This window comes from Taudactylus pleione, unplaced genomic scaffold (genome assembly GCF_031769625.1).
Source record: "Taudactylus pleione unplaced genomic scaffold, aTauple2 ptg000169l, whole genome shotgun sequence".
NCBI lineage: Eukaryota > Metazoa > Chordata > Amphibia > Anura > Myobatrachidae > Taudactylus > Taudactylus pleione.
Window position 1 is genome coordinate 998,026 of NW_028284571.1, and position 17,257 is coordinate 1,015,282.

Below are 17,257 nucleotides of genomic sequence, written 5' to 3' on the forward strand. Positions count from 1 at the left end.
GCTTCTGACAAACTGTTGGCTTTATAGGCTGGCAACCCACCTAGGACCTTCCATGGTGGGAATAAGATTGCTTTTATTCCAGGACTAGTGGTTCAGTACCACCTCAGATAGATCTCTTAGATCTCCTGAAGCCCCACCCAGACAATCTTTACCAACAGTTTCCCTGGAGACAAAGAAATATTTTGGGAATCCATTCAGTTTCTTGTTCTGCATAGTTATTCCTGTACCAAAACAGCAGTTGTTGAGTTTTTAAAATCTATTCCTGGTTCACAAAGATTATTCTTTTTTTACCTATTCTGATCCTGTATGCTGTAAATGCTTTGCTGAGGTTGGACAAGTTCAAGATGGAATTTTTGAGGTCCGTAATCAGTAACATGGAAAAGCTGAAGTTCTTGATGTCATGTGTGTTCCAATCTGGGAGGGACACCATAGCCTCCTCAGATTAGCCCTTCAGTCACTTTGGGTTTCAAGCCCTGCCCTTCGGCCTGACCACTGCGTTGAAAATGTTCACTAAGATCATGGCAGTGATTGTTGCAATTCTCCAATTCAGGGTCGTCATCCCTTATGATGTTCAATGCAAACTCACAAGTCTTGCTGTGGGCTCATATTTTGGAAACAGCCCAAACCTTAGAGTAACATAAAGTTGCATCATCAACTACAAGAAATTATAGATGAGCTGTTCGCTTTTGACTCTGATCTTCCAACCAAGTTCAGAATTCAAAACGAGGCAAAATGTCTGTGCCGAGATGTCCGTTAAAGATGACGTTATGCCTCATTCTGAGATCTGAACTTGGCGTGATGATCCAAGCCAAAACTGAACCGCTTATCTCTACAAGAAATACAAGCGGACACCTTCCCAGTGGATGATCATTCTGGAGTTTTGTTCAACACCTGTCAACAGAGAGTGTTCTTACTTGGGCTCTTGAAGTCACTGTTAGCCAACAGTTGGTTGTTGTTTCACTCCTGCATGAAGGCAAAAAAGTATTCACAGCGCTTCACTTTTTCCACATTTTGTTATGTTACAGCCTTATTCCAAAATGGAATAAATTAAATTTTTGTCCTCAAAAGTCTACACACAATACCCCATAATGACAACGTGTGAAATGTTTTTTTGAGATTTTTGCAAATTTAATAAAATAAAAAATAAGATATCACATGTACAAACACTTCCGTTCAAAAGTTTGGGGTCACCCAGACAATTTTTTGTTTTACATGAAAACTGACTCTTATTTATCAAATGAGTTGCAAAATGAATAGAACAAGACATTGGCAAGTTTAGAAATAATGATTTTTATTTGAAATAATAATTTTGTCATTCAAACTTTGCTTTCATCAAAGAATGCTCCTTTTGCAGCAATTACAGCATTGCAGACCTTTTGCAATCTAACTGTTAATTTGTTGAGGTAATCTGAAGAAATTTTAACGCACGCTTCCTGAAGTACCTCCCACAAGTTGGATTGGCTTGATGGGCACTTCTTGCATACCATACGGTCAAGCTGCTCCCACAACAGCTCAATGGGGTTGAGATCTGGTGACTGCTCTGGCCACTCCATTACAGACAGAATACCAGCTACCTGCTTCCTGCTCCCTAAATAGTTCTTGCATTATTTTGAGGTGTGCTTTGGGTCATTGTCCTGTTGGAGGAGGAAATTGGCTCCAATCAAGCACTGTCCACAGGGTATGGCATGGCATTGTAAAATGGAGTGATAGCCTTCCTTATTCAAAATCCCTTTTACCTTGTACAAATCTCCCACTTTACCAGCACCAAAGCAGCCCCAGACCATCACATTACCTCCACCATGCTTGACAGATGGCATTAGGCACTTTTCCAGCATCTTTTCACTTGTTCTGCGTCTCACAAATGTTCTTCTGTGTGATCCAAACACCTCAAACTTCGATTCGTCTATCCATAACACTTTTTTCCAATCTTCCTCTGTCCAATGTCTGTGTTCTTTCGCCCATATTAATCTTTTCCTTTTATTGGCCAGTCTCAGATATGGCTTTTTCTTTGCCACTCTGCTTAGAAGGCCAGCATCCCGGAGTTGCCTCTTCACTGTAGATGTTGTACCATTTAATGAAGCTGCCAGTTGAGGACTTGTGAGGCGTCTATTTATCAAACTAGAGACTCTAATGTACTTGTCTTCTTGCACAGATGTGCACAGTGGCCTCCCACTTCTCTTTCTACTCTGGTTAGAGCACAACTGTTCCCTGAAGGGAGTAGTACACACCGTTGTAGGAAATGTTCAGTTTCTTGGCAATTTCTTGCATGGAATAGCCTTCATTTCTAAGAACAAGAATAGACTGTCGAGTTTCACATGAAAGTTCTCTTTTTCTGGCCATTTGGAGAATATAATCGAACCCACAAATGTGATGGTCTAGATACTCAACTAGCTCAAAGGAAGGCCAGTTTTATAGCTTCTCTAACGAGCAAACCCGTTTTCAGCTGTGCTAACATAATTGCACAAGGGTTTTCCAGGGTTTTGTAATCATCCATTAGTCTTCTAACGCGCTTAGCAAACACAATGTACCATTAGAACACTGGAGTGCTGGTTGCTGGAAATGGGCCTCTAAACACCTATGTAGATATTCCTTTAAAAAACAGACGTTTGCAGCTAGTATAGTCATTTACCACATTAACAATGTATAGAGTGTATTTCTGATTGAGTTAATGTTATCTTCATTGAAAAAAAAACAGTGCTTTTTTTTTTTCAAAAATAAGGACATTTCTAAGTGACCCCAAACTTAGTGTAAGTATTCACAGCCTTTGCTCAATACTTTGTTGATGCACCTTTGGCAGCAATTACAGCCTCAAGTCTTTTTGTATATGATGCCACAAGCTTGGCACACCTATCTCTGGGCAGTTTTGCCCATTCCTCTTTGCAGCACCTCTCAAGCTCCATCAGCTTGGATGGGAAGCGTCAGTGCACAGCCATTTTCAGATCTCTCCAGAGATGTTCAATCGAATTCAAGTCTGGGGTCTGGCTGGGCCACTCAAGGACATTCACAGAGTTGTCCTGATGCCACTCCTTTGATATCTTGGCTGTGTGCTTGGGATCGTTTTCCTGCTGAAAGATGAACCGCCGCCCCAGTCTGAGGTCAAGAGCGCTCTGGAGCAGGTTTTCATCCAGGATATCTCTGTACATTGCTGCATTCATCTTTCCCTCTATCCTGACTAGTCTCCCAGTTCCTGCTGCTGAAAAACATACCCACAGCATGATGCTGCCACCACCATGCTTCACTGTAGGGATGGTATTGGCCTGGTGATGAGTGGTGCCTGGCTTCCTACAAATATAACGCCCATCATTAACGCCAAAGAGTTCAATCTTTGTCTCATCAGACCAGAGAATTTTGTTACTCCATGGTCTGAGAGTCCTCCAGGTGCATTTTGGCAAACTCCAGTTGGGCTGCCATGTGCTTTTTACTAAGGAGTGGCTTCCATCTGGCCCCTCTACCATACAGGCCTGATTGGTGGAATGCTGCAGAGATGGTCGTCCTTCTGGAAGGTTCCCCTCTTTCCACAGAGGAATGCTGTAGCTCTGACAGAGTGACCATCAGGTTCTTGGTCACCTCCCTGACTAGGGCCCTTCTCCCACGATCGCTTAGTTTAGACGGCCTGCCAACTCTAGGAAGAGTCCTGGTGGTTCCGAACTTCTTCCATTTATGGATGATGGAGGCCATTGTGCTCAGTGGGGCCTTCAAAGCAGCAGATATTTTTCTGTACCCTTCCCCAGATTTGTGTCTCGAGACAATCCTGTCTCTGAGGTCTACAGACAGTTCCTTGGACTTCATGCTTGGTTTGTGCTCTGACATGCACTGTCAGGTGTGGGACCTTAAATAGACAGGTGTATGCCTTTCAAAATCATGTCCAAATAACTGAATTTACCACAGGTAGCCTCCAGTTAAGCTGTAGGAACATCTCAAGGATGATGAGTGGAAACAGGATGCACCTGAGCTTGATTTTGAGCTTCATGGCTGTGAATACATATGTACATGGGATTTTAGTTTTTTGGGTTTTTTTTTATTACATTTGCAAAAAATCTCAACCTTATTACACGTTGTCATTATGGGATATTGTGTGTAGAATTTAGAGGACAAAAATGAATTTATTCCATTTTGGAATAAGGCTGTAACATAACAAAATGGGGAAAAAGTGAAGCGCTTTGAATACTTTCTGGATGCACTGTAGATGATTGATATCAACCTAGATCAGCCTAATTTCAAAATGGAATGAGTCTCACCTTGGCTTGTCAGTGTTTCAGTCTGGTTCAGTCAACCTGTTGTTCTATTGGTGACTGAGAGGCAACTTCAGTACTCCATCTGGGAATTGGACGATTGTAACAATGGATGCCAGATTTTAAGGCCGGGGAGTAGGAAGTCCTCAGTGCTGAACTCTGGGATGCTGGTTCTTGCAAGGAAGATTCATCCAGATCTTTCAGACCATGCCACTGCAGTGACTTCAGGGGGTCATCTAGAGTGCCCTGCCCATGAGAAGAGACCACCAGGATCAAGCAGTGGACAGAGCAAAGCTTTCTGGCTGTCACAGCAGTATTTATTTTGGGAGTAGAAAATAGGAAGCAGATTTTCTCAGCAGACAAACCTTTCTCCCTAGGAAAAAAGTCTTGCAGCTGACTGTAGACAGATGTCAGCATGATGGCATATCTATTGTACCACATTGAGAAGTGCTTTTGTTCCAGGACACAGGATCCAAAGGCATTTATGGAGAATGTCAGGTTTGTTGCTTGGAACATCCATTTGATGTACCTGTTCTTTCTGATAGCAATGCTGGTGCTGAAAAAGTAGAAAAAAAATAAATAAAAGTTATGTCCTATGATTCTGGATTGGCCGTGAAGGTGATGGTACTCCTATCGTAAGCTTGTTAGCTGGCCCATCCCAGTGCCTGCCTCCAAAACCAAATCTGCTAAATCCCGTTTACTCACTAGAGTTTAGCTTGCTGGCTTTAATGGCTGTTGAAAATCTGATCCTCAGGGATAAGGGTTTCACTGACTGTGTGTTTTGGCCCATTCTCATGTCTAGTAATCCCCGCTGGACAATAATTATTGTTACCACAGGAACTTTGGTAGAAAAAGACTGAGCTTCCTGACAGGTTTCTGGAGTGTAGAAGGGGAGGGCCGTGAATTTTTGGAGATTACTCCTGTTTTCACAAGCATGCGCCACTAATTTAGGAACAATTGAATACATCATATGCTGTTTTTCTCTCTTGTAGTGGCTGGACGACTGCAAGAAAACCTTCAGTTCTGGAGATGGCCATAATGTGCCTAATACAGAAGCACAGGTCAGTGTTCTTACTAAATCAATGCTGAACAAATCACCAAGTCCTGTGAATACAGTGAATAGTGACAAGATGTGGCTGATATTATATCAGTGACTGCAGACATTAAAACTCCAGATGCAGTGAATTTATTTTAAGTATTGTGGCTGATAGCACAGATAAAACATAAATTGATTACCCAGTCTCAGAGACAGACTGGTATTATGAATGATACATATGTAGACTGTAAATCACTTGCCTCCACTCTAGAGAATATATATATATATGGCACAAAGGAAAGGGAGCGCACCATCGTGAAATAAATCGGAGTTTATTGCATTCTAAATAGGAACACTCACATTTTGTCTAAAATGAGCAAGCATATCACAGAGTCCAGGTGAATACCGCACGGCGGATATCCTCTAATCCATCTGACCACTAATGGTTAATCTCTTTGTGATTTATTTCACAATGGTGCGCTCCCTTTTCTTTGTGCCATAGATCGAATACGGCTCTGGAGGAGAGCTGCAATATATCCCAATTAAATATACAGATTTAGAGCTGGTCGGGAGAAATACTTTTTTCAGTACACAAAGGAACTGATTTGCGCCTTGGACTCTTTGCTGATATATATAGATATAGATATAGATAGATAGATAGACAGACTTGTGCATTATTTAGCAGTTTGTGGTTCAGAGCTTGTGCCTTGTACGTTTGGTGATTAAACTCAAATTAAATAGCCTTAAATCTGCAACTGATGGTCTCAGAGTGCCCACTCAGCTACTGCATGCTACGTTAACACTACTAATGTGTTAATGTGTGACGCCTTCAGGCAGTGGTTCTGCTGCAAAACACATTTGCTGCAATATTTTAGGTTGTATCTCCCCTATAGATTATGCCTCATTCCCAATGTCGTTTAGTTTTCTTCTTTTTGTTGTTTTTCTTTTTCTTTTTTTTTTCAATTCTTTTTTTTTTTTTTTTTTTTAATAATCAGACATTTAATATAAAAACAATTTTCCAGCAACCTGTTTTCCTTGGCACTGTTATGGTTGAACCAGTGTTTTCTATATTGTTTTACTTGTCTGGATCTTCCAAGTTGTATTGATTACTTTAATTAATATTCACATACAAAGTGAATAATTTAAGTCACGCTACAAGTTATGACTTACATGGGTAAATGAAGTGGTGTCAGTATAGGGTCTCCCTGTGTACCTCAGCAGTACTTTTTGTTCCGGAGTTCCCTGTATTAATGACCGTATTTCTGGATCTCCGTGCTTTCAGTTTATGCCCATTGCAGCCGGCAGACCACTGTGCAGGAATGTCCTGCCGTCACTGAGGAACTATTAAGTCATGGGTGACTGTCTGCCTATGGTTTTACAGAACTTAGACTATTACTAACTGTCCCTCTTTTTCTTTCTTCCTCTGTGTTTTGTGACCTGCTCACCTTCTTGCTTAGCAAATGGAAGTTCTAGCCGTAAGTGATGGTTCTTGATTTCTCAAATACTAAACATGTCAGATCAAAAGCCTGACTTTCACCTGTCTTGTCCACGTGCTGTTGAGCTACCAATGTCTGCCATTGTATGGTTACCGTGTGCTGTAGTCTCTGTCCATGAACTGTTTGCTGCTCATTAATATCTCATCCCTGATACATAATTACTGAGGTGTATGTGGTTATACTATTGTAACCTTTCCATCTGATCACACACAACATGCGAAGATAAATGACATGTCCAGATGGAATTGGGAAGATAGAGTCAGAAAAAAATCAGCTACTGGGTGCAAAATGTGCACATGGGGAAAACTTTCTAAAATGCAAGACATAGCCAGAGCTGTGCATTATGTGTGTGCTGTGTGCTAGAGAATATAAAGTATTTACCCTGCATTCAAGAAAATGCTGGCATCTGAACTAAGGTTGGAATTGCGTGTCGTCAAGTCACGTGGCAAGATTTGGGGAGACAGTGGTAACGTTCCATGGGTCCCTGGCTGTGCCCTGGAGAAAGAAGACCCTCTCCTGAGTATTTGTGCTTGGAAGAGGCTTCTGATGTGCTTTTATTCATAGCTGACCAAGTGTCCCAGGGAAAGGGGTATTGGGGGCACAGAGGAGTGGGTACATATTTTAGAGAATATTCTAGATATTAATGCCAATTAGAGCATTTTAAGCTTGCAGGTCTTATAACAGTAGATACCGCTACTTAAGATTGGTTAAAATGCTCTAAGTAGCATTATACCCGTGTGGGGAGCCCGGCACCAGCATTGTCAGTTGTCATAGTCACAGTGGACCTAGTAAGTGTAGACCTAATGTACCCAAACCAAAGGTGGATTATCACATATTTTGAATACAATTGTATACTATTCAGAGCAGAGTTTCCGCTAATATGCACTGTAATATGTAACCGTATAATATTATGTGGAAGCTAGAAGTGTGTGTATATTTTATACACACACACACACACTCGCTCAGTGGTCACTTATTAGTTATTACTTTTGCTCATTAATGCACACATATGATTAGTCACCTCAATGCGTAAAATCATGCAGTCATGGTCAGGAGGTTCCGTATTCAGAACAAACACAGAATGGGAAGAAATGTGATCTAAGTGACTGTGACCATGGAATCCTCGTTGGTGACAGACAAAGTGGTTTTAATATTTCCAGGGGCTCTGACAGTTTACACAGAAAGTGGGCAAAACAATTCTATTATATTGTTATGAATATGACATTTTTATATTCGCCTTTTAGTGTACTGGCCAGATAGACTGATTTTTTTTCCTCTTTAGATGCACCTTAGATTTCCCACCCCATCATGTCACGTCTAGGAGTGTATGTGGCAGGTTCTTAAAAAAAAAAAGTATATAAGCTTATTTGCTTTTATGTTTCTATTTATTAGAATTCCATTGTATAATCTCCAAAAATATCTTCAATCTCCATATGCCCATAAAATAGATATAGTGAAAGCATCTCATACACTATAAACACACACACACACACACACACACACACACACACACACATACACACACACACACACACACACACACACACACACACACACACACACTTTTAAATCTTGAAACCCATGAAATGGCCGTAGACACATTGCTCTAAATATATTGCTAATTTCTACTACGGTGATAATGGCCCATAATGTAGGTTTCAGTCTGGTCTGTTTCTATGTCCCAGTGATAACCTAGATGTTCTATCTTGAAACCGCAATAGAAAATCTACGGTCACCCCAATTTATCACAGGTACAGCTCCCCATTAAGATACTTGTCTTCAGTGCCCGTGCACACGTGTTATCTGACTTTGCTGGTTCATACATACACAGAGAGGGAGGAAGGGGGGGAAGGGAACAGCAATTTTTAATACAATAAATAAAGGAATTTTTTTCCAATAATAAAGCATTATTTTCTCGTTCTTTTCCCTGGCGATTCCTATCCTTAGATGGCAATAGGAGGTCATCACCAGAGAGTCCTGGTGGTAGCGTAGCTGGGAGGGCGGGTTTTGTAAATAGAGAAATCCGGGTTTGCTGATGAAAGTTTTACTCCCTCTAATTAATTAACTTAAAAGAGAGCAAATTCTTTCTCTTTACATTCCACCCACTTCTCCTACCAATTCTAGGCCACGTCAGTGTTTCTGTGTCTGCCTATAATTATGCAGTGTGGTAGAGACCTCTATAGACACACTGACTATATGTTCACAGTTGTACATTTCAGGAGTAATCGAAGATTCTCTATCAAATGTAATGAACGGCATAACCATTTGTTAGTTGAGAATGGCCTTTTCAACATGTGCCCCATTTTACCCATGAGTGTGTGACCTGTTATTAAATATATAACATGTTCTTTCTGTAATGCAATTTTAAAACAGGTTTAATGCATTAAGGTATGCCTGAAGACCAGGAATTACTGCACTCCATAGAAGTACTCAGTCTGTAGCCATTGCACAGTGCACAACATAATGCATGGATGCCCATTGTACATATACAATAAGGTCTGCCTTATACACTTATAGCACTAGACAGATAGGACGTGACACTTCAGGTGAATTCCCCTATATTGTCAGCTTGCTAATACTTTTCTTCATGAAATGAATCTAATGGGCGGCTACATTCTTGGTAGCACGTGTGATTCCCTCAGCAAGACTGTTTCCATCTGTTTTTATTATTTTTTACCATTTAACACAGTTCTTGCTACTTTGTAGTTAGTAAAAGCTTGATCTTCATTCTATGTACTAAACCTGTAACAACATTTCTATATAGATACTGTCTTGTGTAATCCACGGTACCTAACGTCTTTGTGCCATGTTCTCTGTAGGAGCTAGAGTTGTGTCGGAGACTTTACAAGCTGCATTTCCAGCTCCTGCTGCTGTTTCAGGCCTACTGCAAGCTCATCAATCAAGTGGACACAATTAAGAAAGAGACAGAGGTACAATAAGCACAGTGCTGTGTGTGCTTAGGGACCAACATTTGGTTTTGTAAGGAAATAAATGCCTATGGGTACTTTGGTCCAAGCTATTTCTGTGAATGTCTCCTCTGTCAGCTTGACCTGTACCAAACCATGGAGGCAGCCATATTGTGAGCTTAACCAATATTCAGCCACACGGAACTATGGGCTTGATTCAGAGATGTACGTTAATGCAATCGCATGTGCGATTTAGCACGAAGCGCAGCTGCGAAAATATGCTAATGACTCGCTCGTCGTCCAGTGCTTAGAGACACCCACCGAAAGCATCTCACATCCGCCACTCATGCACATAACCGGAAACATCGAGCGCAGATCCGGCGGCCATCATCCTTCTGAGTAAAGGCGCGTTGCCGACAATGAAGGACTGAACGATTACGATATCATTATTGTTCAGTCGTTCATTATACTGTGCAGTGCCCACACTGAACGATATCCCTGAACCTGCTCAACCTGACGATATCGTCAGGTTGACTGTCATGTTCGGGCGATGAGAAATGCCGACAACGACCAGCAGGAACGCGCATCGCTGGTCGTTGACATTTTTCTGCACGATTAATGAGCGATTGAACGATACCGATGTTGTAATTGTTCAATTTTTCTCATCTAGTGGATACGCGCCTTTAGACTAAGATGCCACAGACACAACGGGTCTCCAGACTGCGAGGGCTCTCGCAGTGGCTAATTTATGCACGCCCTGAAAACAGTGTTCAAACGGTCCTGACACGCCTGCGTTTCTCTAACCACCCCCCATTACCTCCCCCCAAAAGCTTACTACCTGTCACTCGCTTTGCAAGTGATTCCTTTGTGCAAGTGTAATCTCAAATCAATCGCTGCGTGTGTGCAGTGCGGCTTACATGTATGCGCAATGGCTAACAATCACTCAATCAGCGTAAATATCAGCAACGCGTACATCTGAATCAGGCCGCATAACCGTACTGATACATGTGGCACCACTAAATGCTCCTAGCAAACTGATGTTGGTTCAGGCCATATAATGCCTCAATGTTAACACTAATTCCTGTTTCATTGAGAAAGTGGATATTGTTACAGCAGGGACTGCTAGAGGTAACAGAAGGCACTGGTTTTATACCATCCTTTAATTAGGTATATATGATTGTAATGGTATAGACGTTAGGATTTTATCACCATTGTTCTGGCTCAGTTTGGCAGCTGATACAAACCCTCTGTAGATAATGGCAATGACATGCAACAGTGCTGTAATAACAACAATCTACCACAAATCCTAATAGAAAGTTAAACTGGTCTCCACAACCCAGGTTATAAACATGTCGGAGGAGCTGTGCCAGTTAGAGGCATGTCTGAAAGAAGCAGAGGCCACGTCCGATATTGGCATCGAAGATTGCGATTTCTCTGAGTTTTATCATACGAGCACAGAGGTTGCTGTCCACTCTCTCATTGAGACGCTGAGAGGAAAGGAATTTGTGTCAGCCATAGCACAGGTCAAGGCATTCAGGTACAGTATAAAGCAGGGTTCATACAGTCTGTGTGTGTGTGATAACTATTTCATTGCATTAAAGGAGCACCTAACCGAAAACACAAGTTACTTTATATAAAAGAGCCAGTGACTGCTCTCACAGTACAGTATAAGATTCCCTGTACTTTAGCAGAGTATAAACTGTCAGACATATTCTGTGCACATTTCCTGCGCAGCGGAGTACAAGGTTCTCAGCCACCGGCTTACAGACGATGACCGCAGTGTCCTATATTACGAATACAGATGGGAAAATAAGTCCCCCCAAGCACATTACTGATCAGCTAATTAAATCTTTCAGTAACAATGTAATTGTTGTTACGATATCTATTATACGAGCTAACTTGCATTTTAAATGGTGGGGCTCCTTTTTACTATTTACTTTTTTATTCTCATCATGGCCAAAGAAAAATAAACATATTGTAGGATCTGTCAGAATACTGAAGTGAAGCTGAAACTTAATGTGAATATTAGGAATAAGCAGTTGTTATCTAACTAGCCACGTTTTATATGCAGTTTTAGCTCCTGGATGTGACGTATGTGCGAACTATGGAATTGGGATTTACTTTGCAGAAATTAAAGGCTTCACACAATCTTAAATCCTGCTGAATGCTCTTTGTATTTTGCAATAAGACAAATATGAAGTTTGTTTAGGTTCAGATTCCTCATCAAGAATGTCTTTAATGGAAATGAACGTGCTAGGCATAGCATAAATGTACTATAAATATATACATGGCAAAACATTAATACATTGACAAAGTACTGTATATTTACCTTCCACTAAAATAGACTACAACTCATTAATAATCAGTTAAACACGTTCTAGGACAGTGGTTTTGTACTTGTATTTTTTTCTTTCTTTTGTTGTACAATTACCTAATATTTCTAACAATTTCACTCTAAAGTCGCCACAGGCACATTTAGCGTGCAAGGTGTATTGTAATTCTAATTGGTTTAGTTCATCACCAAATGACAGCCACTTCAAATCCATGACGTTTTTCAATAGACTTGTATAAAATTAAACTCTTTGCTTTTGCTTCCTAGGACTATCTGGCCCAATGACATATTTGGCAGCTCAGATGATGACCCAATCCAAACCCTGTTGCATATATATTTCCGACAACAAACTCTTGGCCAAACTGGAAGCTTTGCCATTGTTGGCTCCAAGAAGGATATGTCTAAAGCAAGCTCTAAGCTGATGGAGCTAAATCTAGAAATCCGAATGTCACTGCGCATGGTTCAGTCATACCAGCTTTTATATAAAGCCAAGCCTGTCACTAACATGGTGAGCACTGAGTTTTAAGTCCTGCCACAGAGCAGGCCACGAAATAGAAGCACTGGATGTCTAAGGATCTTCTTGAGCACCTTCCAAATTTACTGTATATCTTTGCATTGCATCCTTTTTATGACTGCTGAACGCAAGCAAGTGGGACATTCAAAGCCCAGATTAACCCATTCCCCAAAATGAGAAGCTGGGAGTGACAAACTTTCTGTTCCTGTACAGCGAATGTGCAATTAGAAGCTATTTTTCTCCCCTATTACATATATGTACCATCCACAAGCTAAAGGGCTAACATGGTCTACACAAGTGAGCAGTAATCTCTCTGCTATGGAGACTGTAAGAATCAGACCGGTATAACAGTGGACTGCTGTGACTTATCCTGGTCACACAAGAGTCAGTTTGCCTAATCAATGTACAGCATCATGAAGATTGTGTCATGCGACGTTGGCAGAAGATGACCTATAAAGACTTTGGAAACCACTTTATTCTCTATGTTAATATTTTTGTTTGGGTGACAGGCAGAATGTGTGGCTGTATTTCATGGTATGAATGGGTGTACAGAGTCTTCACGCATGCCTCAAAGAGTTCTGCTACATTATTTTTGGATAAAATTTTATTTTGTTAGATCTAACAGCTCATAGCGTGTAAATGTTAGGACATTTAATTATTTTAAACCAGGCTTTCCCTGGTGTTTCTAAAAGAAATATCTTAATTTTATTAAAATGCTGCTCAGTTCTCTGACCAGTGCTTATGGTATAAATATTGATAACTAACCAAAAAGTAGCTGCCTGCAGAGACTTTAATAATGTATATTTAGATATATATATATGCTGCCCAACAGCAATTCTCATTAGAAAAAAAAGAAGGAAAAAAAACAAAACAGATAACTTATTTTATTCTGTATATATTCTAGAGTCTGCGTATGGTGAAAATAGTATTTTTTTTTGTTCTTGTATATGTGTGCAATGCACTGTTCTGTAGTGAGTGATGTACAGAGTAACGGCCCCCATCGGCGGACACAGGGAGGTAGCGTTTGTACCTGATGGGGAAGGGATGGGACAGGTATACTGTCGATTGTGTCCTTTTTTTTATTTTCTTTTTTTTTTTTTTTTTTTTTAATTTTATTTCAACCATTTGAGTTGTTGATAAAATAAACAGGAAAAGCTACCAAAAATATACAGCGATGGCAATACAAAATTCAGTGTAAAATTAAAAGATTCTGCAGCACAAAATAAACCCGTCTCTGTCTTCACCAAGAGCTTTTTTTTTTGTAAATTAAATGAATGTAGTCCAACTATTTCTGCCCTAAAAAGGAATAATCTACATTTTTATAACCCTTTTACCCACGGCGATAAAAGAAAAAAAAAAAAAAAGTATATATTTATTTCTGTACACAAGGCTATGTATTCTTAGCGTTATCTTCTCATGGGCCACATGGCCTCTGAAATAAACATAAATTATGTTATGTACTAACTTTAACACTTGGAACCGGCAGTCCTATGTACAGTAGGGGCCATGGCTTTGAAAAGGTTAAATGTTAGACACTGTGCACACTAAGGAACTGCAGGGCATGAACCTGTAAGCAGAAAGCATGTGTCGCCCAAAGGAGCCACAGCACCCGAAGGGAAAGACGTCTCACACCGGTCATCATGGCACATTGCGTAACCACTGTATTTTCTAACCCGGAAAGATATTTTGATGGGTATGTGGTACTTTAGATGGTATGCTTAAGTACTTACTGGGGACAGGTAGTTTTATTTAGCAGTGCATTATACTTATGTCATCTTACCAGCCTTTTTTTTTTTTGTTAAAATAAAAACCGCATATGTTACAGCGTCTTTCTTTTTGTGACCTTTCTTACATTGACAGCAGGGATGGTAATCACTATTTCCTGACACCATGCAGCTGCACTGACCATTGTGACTATGCTCATAGATGCCAATTCAGCCTCACGAACGCAACTCCTGCTTCCATGCCCAGGTGGAAATTCAGTATTGGGACAAATGCTATAACTAGCAATTCAAAGTTAGAAACAGGGTTTTCTGATTACGAATGTTGCCATAAGCAATGATTTTCTGAATCTTATGTTATTTAAGATATGTACAGTATTATTTGTATTGGGAAACAAGATGGCACCTACCACTCAGGAGTGGGACAAGTCTTTATGCCAACAAACATTTGTACCATGTAAAAGTTTCACATAATCACATTAACCACTATAACATCTATCAACAGGGGAGAAAGCAATCATTATAGGCCAATGCTTGCTACCCTTTATCTTATGGTAAGAGCAGGAGAGCTAGTGTCACTTAGGGGCCTATGTATTAATGTGCTACAGTTATCAGTAAGTCTTGTCACAGACTTTCATCTTTAAGTAACGTTTTCCAGCTATGCACTAAATGTAACTTGCAGGGACAGCGGCTGCAATAACCTTTAGACCCTACAAGTTAAATCCCCTGCAAAGACTCCGCCTGACAATCTGACACTGCTCACAATGTCCGTTTCTGGAGCTGGACGGAGGCTGCGGGAGAAGGATGGGAAAGATCCCTCTCCTGTGAGAATGTCTCCATAGGCATAAAGTAGTTTACACTGTCTTAGGATGGCATAAACCAGCGGGGGCAAAAAAAAACCCAATGCTTTTTGGAGTTTGGTACATAGGGGGCAGACCATAGTCCCCACTGATGATAATGGGGACTGCAGTCTGCAACACTAATTAGCAGGAGATTTATGTGAAATCTATATTAGTACATAGTGGGGAAATCTAAAACTATGCAGAAACTTAAGACCAACTTTCATCCAACTAGTTGGCTGGTTGGAATGAAAATCTAGTAACGTATGGGAGTAACTGATGATCAGCAATTTGCTCCTAAATTCCAGAAAACAGATGAAAATGGACGTCAGACAAGTTTTGTTAAATGTTTGATCTAAACAATTTCTTGACACAACAGTTTTTGTCCATTTTTCGGCGTTTGGGAGCAAATTGCTGATTGTCATTTGTTTTCATCCCTTACCAGATTTTCATTCCAACCAATTAACTAGTTGGATGTAAGTTGGTCTAGTGCACAGGTTCTCAAACTCTGTCCTCAGGACCCCAAACAGTGCATGTTTTCCATGTCTCCACACTGAATCAATTGAAATAATTAGCTCCACCTGTGGACCTTTTAAACTGTGTCATTGAGTAGTGATTACACCTATGCACCTGCTGAGTGACCTGCAAAACATGACCTGTGTGGGGTCCCGAGGACTGAGTTTGAGAACCACTGGTCTAGTGTGTGGCCAGCTTAACAGTCCAGGTTTTAGGGATAGCCATACTTGAGCACAAGTGACTTAATTAGTACCTCAGTTATATTGATTTAACCATATGTGCACAATCATGGATATCACTAAAACCAGGACTTAGTGTGCCTTGAGGACCGAGGTTGGGAATCACTGTAGTAAGTGGTATGTAAGCTTGTGTTATAGTTGGCTGGATTTATGCATTTAGTATGGCAGAGGCTGATTCACCTATCCTCTGCTCTCACCTAAAGAGCTTCTCATTCATTGAAGGGTGGTCCCATTCTAGCGACTTCTCTGGAAGAAGAGCTTGCCTTCAGTCATTGGATGTAATTATAGCACAGGTGACAGTATCTTTCAGACTGACCCTCATAATAGGACACTGTAAGTAGCTTTGAAAAACTCATTCATTTCAGGTGCTTCGGAATATTGGGGCGGGGAGAGGGGCTTGTTGTTAAAGTGGAATGTAGTCGGCATCCCAGCACACACAATGCCAGTGCTTGTGATCCTGACTGTATTAGGGTTAGTTTGCAGAAGGGGAAGGGTTGCTTACATGCTTTGGGATACAGCCCACCAGCATCATCAGCGCTGGGATCACATACCCAACCCGTTAAAGTGAATCCATTGCTTTTGTAAAATGGGCAGCTTTTCTCGGGGCTTGATAAAGTTTTAGAAAGAGATCACATTTGCGCAGAGATTTACAATCACTCAAAGATTAGACAGGTTCCGCATAGCAAACCATAAGCTCCTAGCTCTCTTATCAAGTACATTCTATAAAGTGATATATAGTGTATAAGGTTTGATACTGTACATCTAAAAAATAAAAAGGTGTTTCCCAGTAAAACATGTGGGTCATCATGGAGTAGTGCAGGGGTTCTCAAACTCGGTCCTCAGGACCCCACACAGGTCATGTTTTCCAGGTCACCCAGCAGGTGCACAGGTGTATTCATTACTCACTGACACATTTTAAAAGATCCACAGCTGGAGCTCATTATCTCACTTGTGATTCTGTGAGGAAACATGGAAAACATGCACTGTGTGAGGTCCTGAGGACTGAGTTTGAGAACCTGTGGAGTAGTGCAAAGAGAAAGTTGGTTACCATACTTTTATTCTGCTGGATGCCTCATTGGCAATCTACAGATATTTCCTCAAATACCTAGCTCCGAACGCCATGCGGCACAAGACACTTGGCACCAAGCAGCATAGTGTCTTTTTTGCTTGACTCATATAAAATTAATCTGTGCAGTCGCAACACTTTTATATCCATGTGCGACTGAGTCTCTGAATCTGTACAACGGAACTTAGTGTAAAAACTGCAGTATTATAGCACTTATGGCCATATTCAATTTGAGGCGAAGAGTCAGCGGTAAGACTTTTCGCCATCATCTGAGGTTTTTCCTGGGATAAAATAACAGGCGCGTGCCAGCTTATCCCCGTATTCAATTAGGATCCGGCGAAAACAGGACCCAGCGGATAT

General features: G+C 40.8%; 1 protein-coding gene across 8 annotated transcripts in view; it reads left to right on the top strand.

Annotated features, from left to right (window-relative positions):
- The window catches only part of FRYL (FRY like transcription coactivator), a 310,032-nt gene extending 295,694 nt beyond the window's left edge, over positions 1–14,338 (top strand). For 6 of the 8 annotated variants that reach the window (XM_088475243.1, XM_088475244.1, XM_088475241.1 and 3 more), the window contains 5 exons: positions 5,225–5,293; positions 6,726–6,743; positions 9,584–9,694; positions 11,011–11,207; positions 12,270–14,338. In XM_088475243.1, the coding sequence (XP_088331369.1) occupies positions 5,225–5,293; positions 6,726–6,743; positions 9,584–9,694; positions 11,011–11,207; positions 12,270–12,528 (654 nt within the window). In that variant the 3' untranslated portion in view covers positions 12,529–14,338. The remainder of the gene's footprint in view (positions 1–5,224; positions 5,294–6,725; positions 6,744–9,583; positions 9,695–11,010; positions 11,208–12,269) is intronic. The other 2 variants (XM_088475239.1, XM_088475246.1) reach the window with 1 other exon arrangement.
- Positions 14,339–17,257: the final 2,919 nt, after the last annotated feature.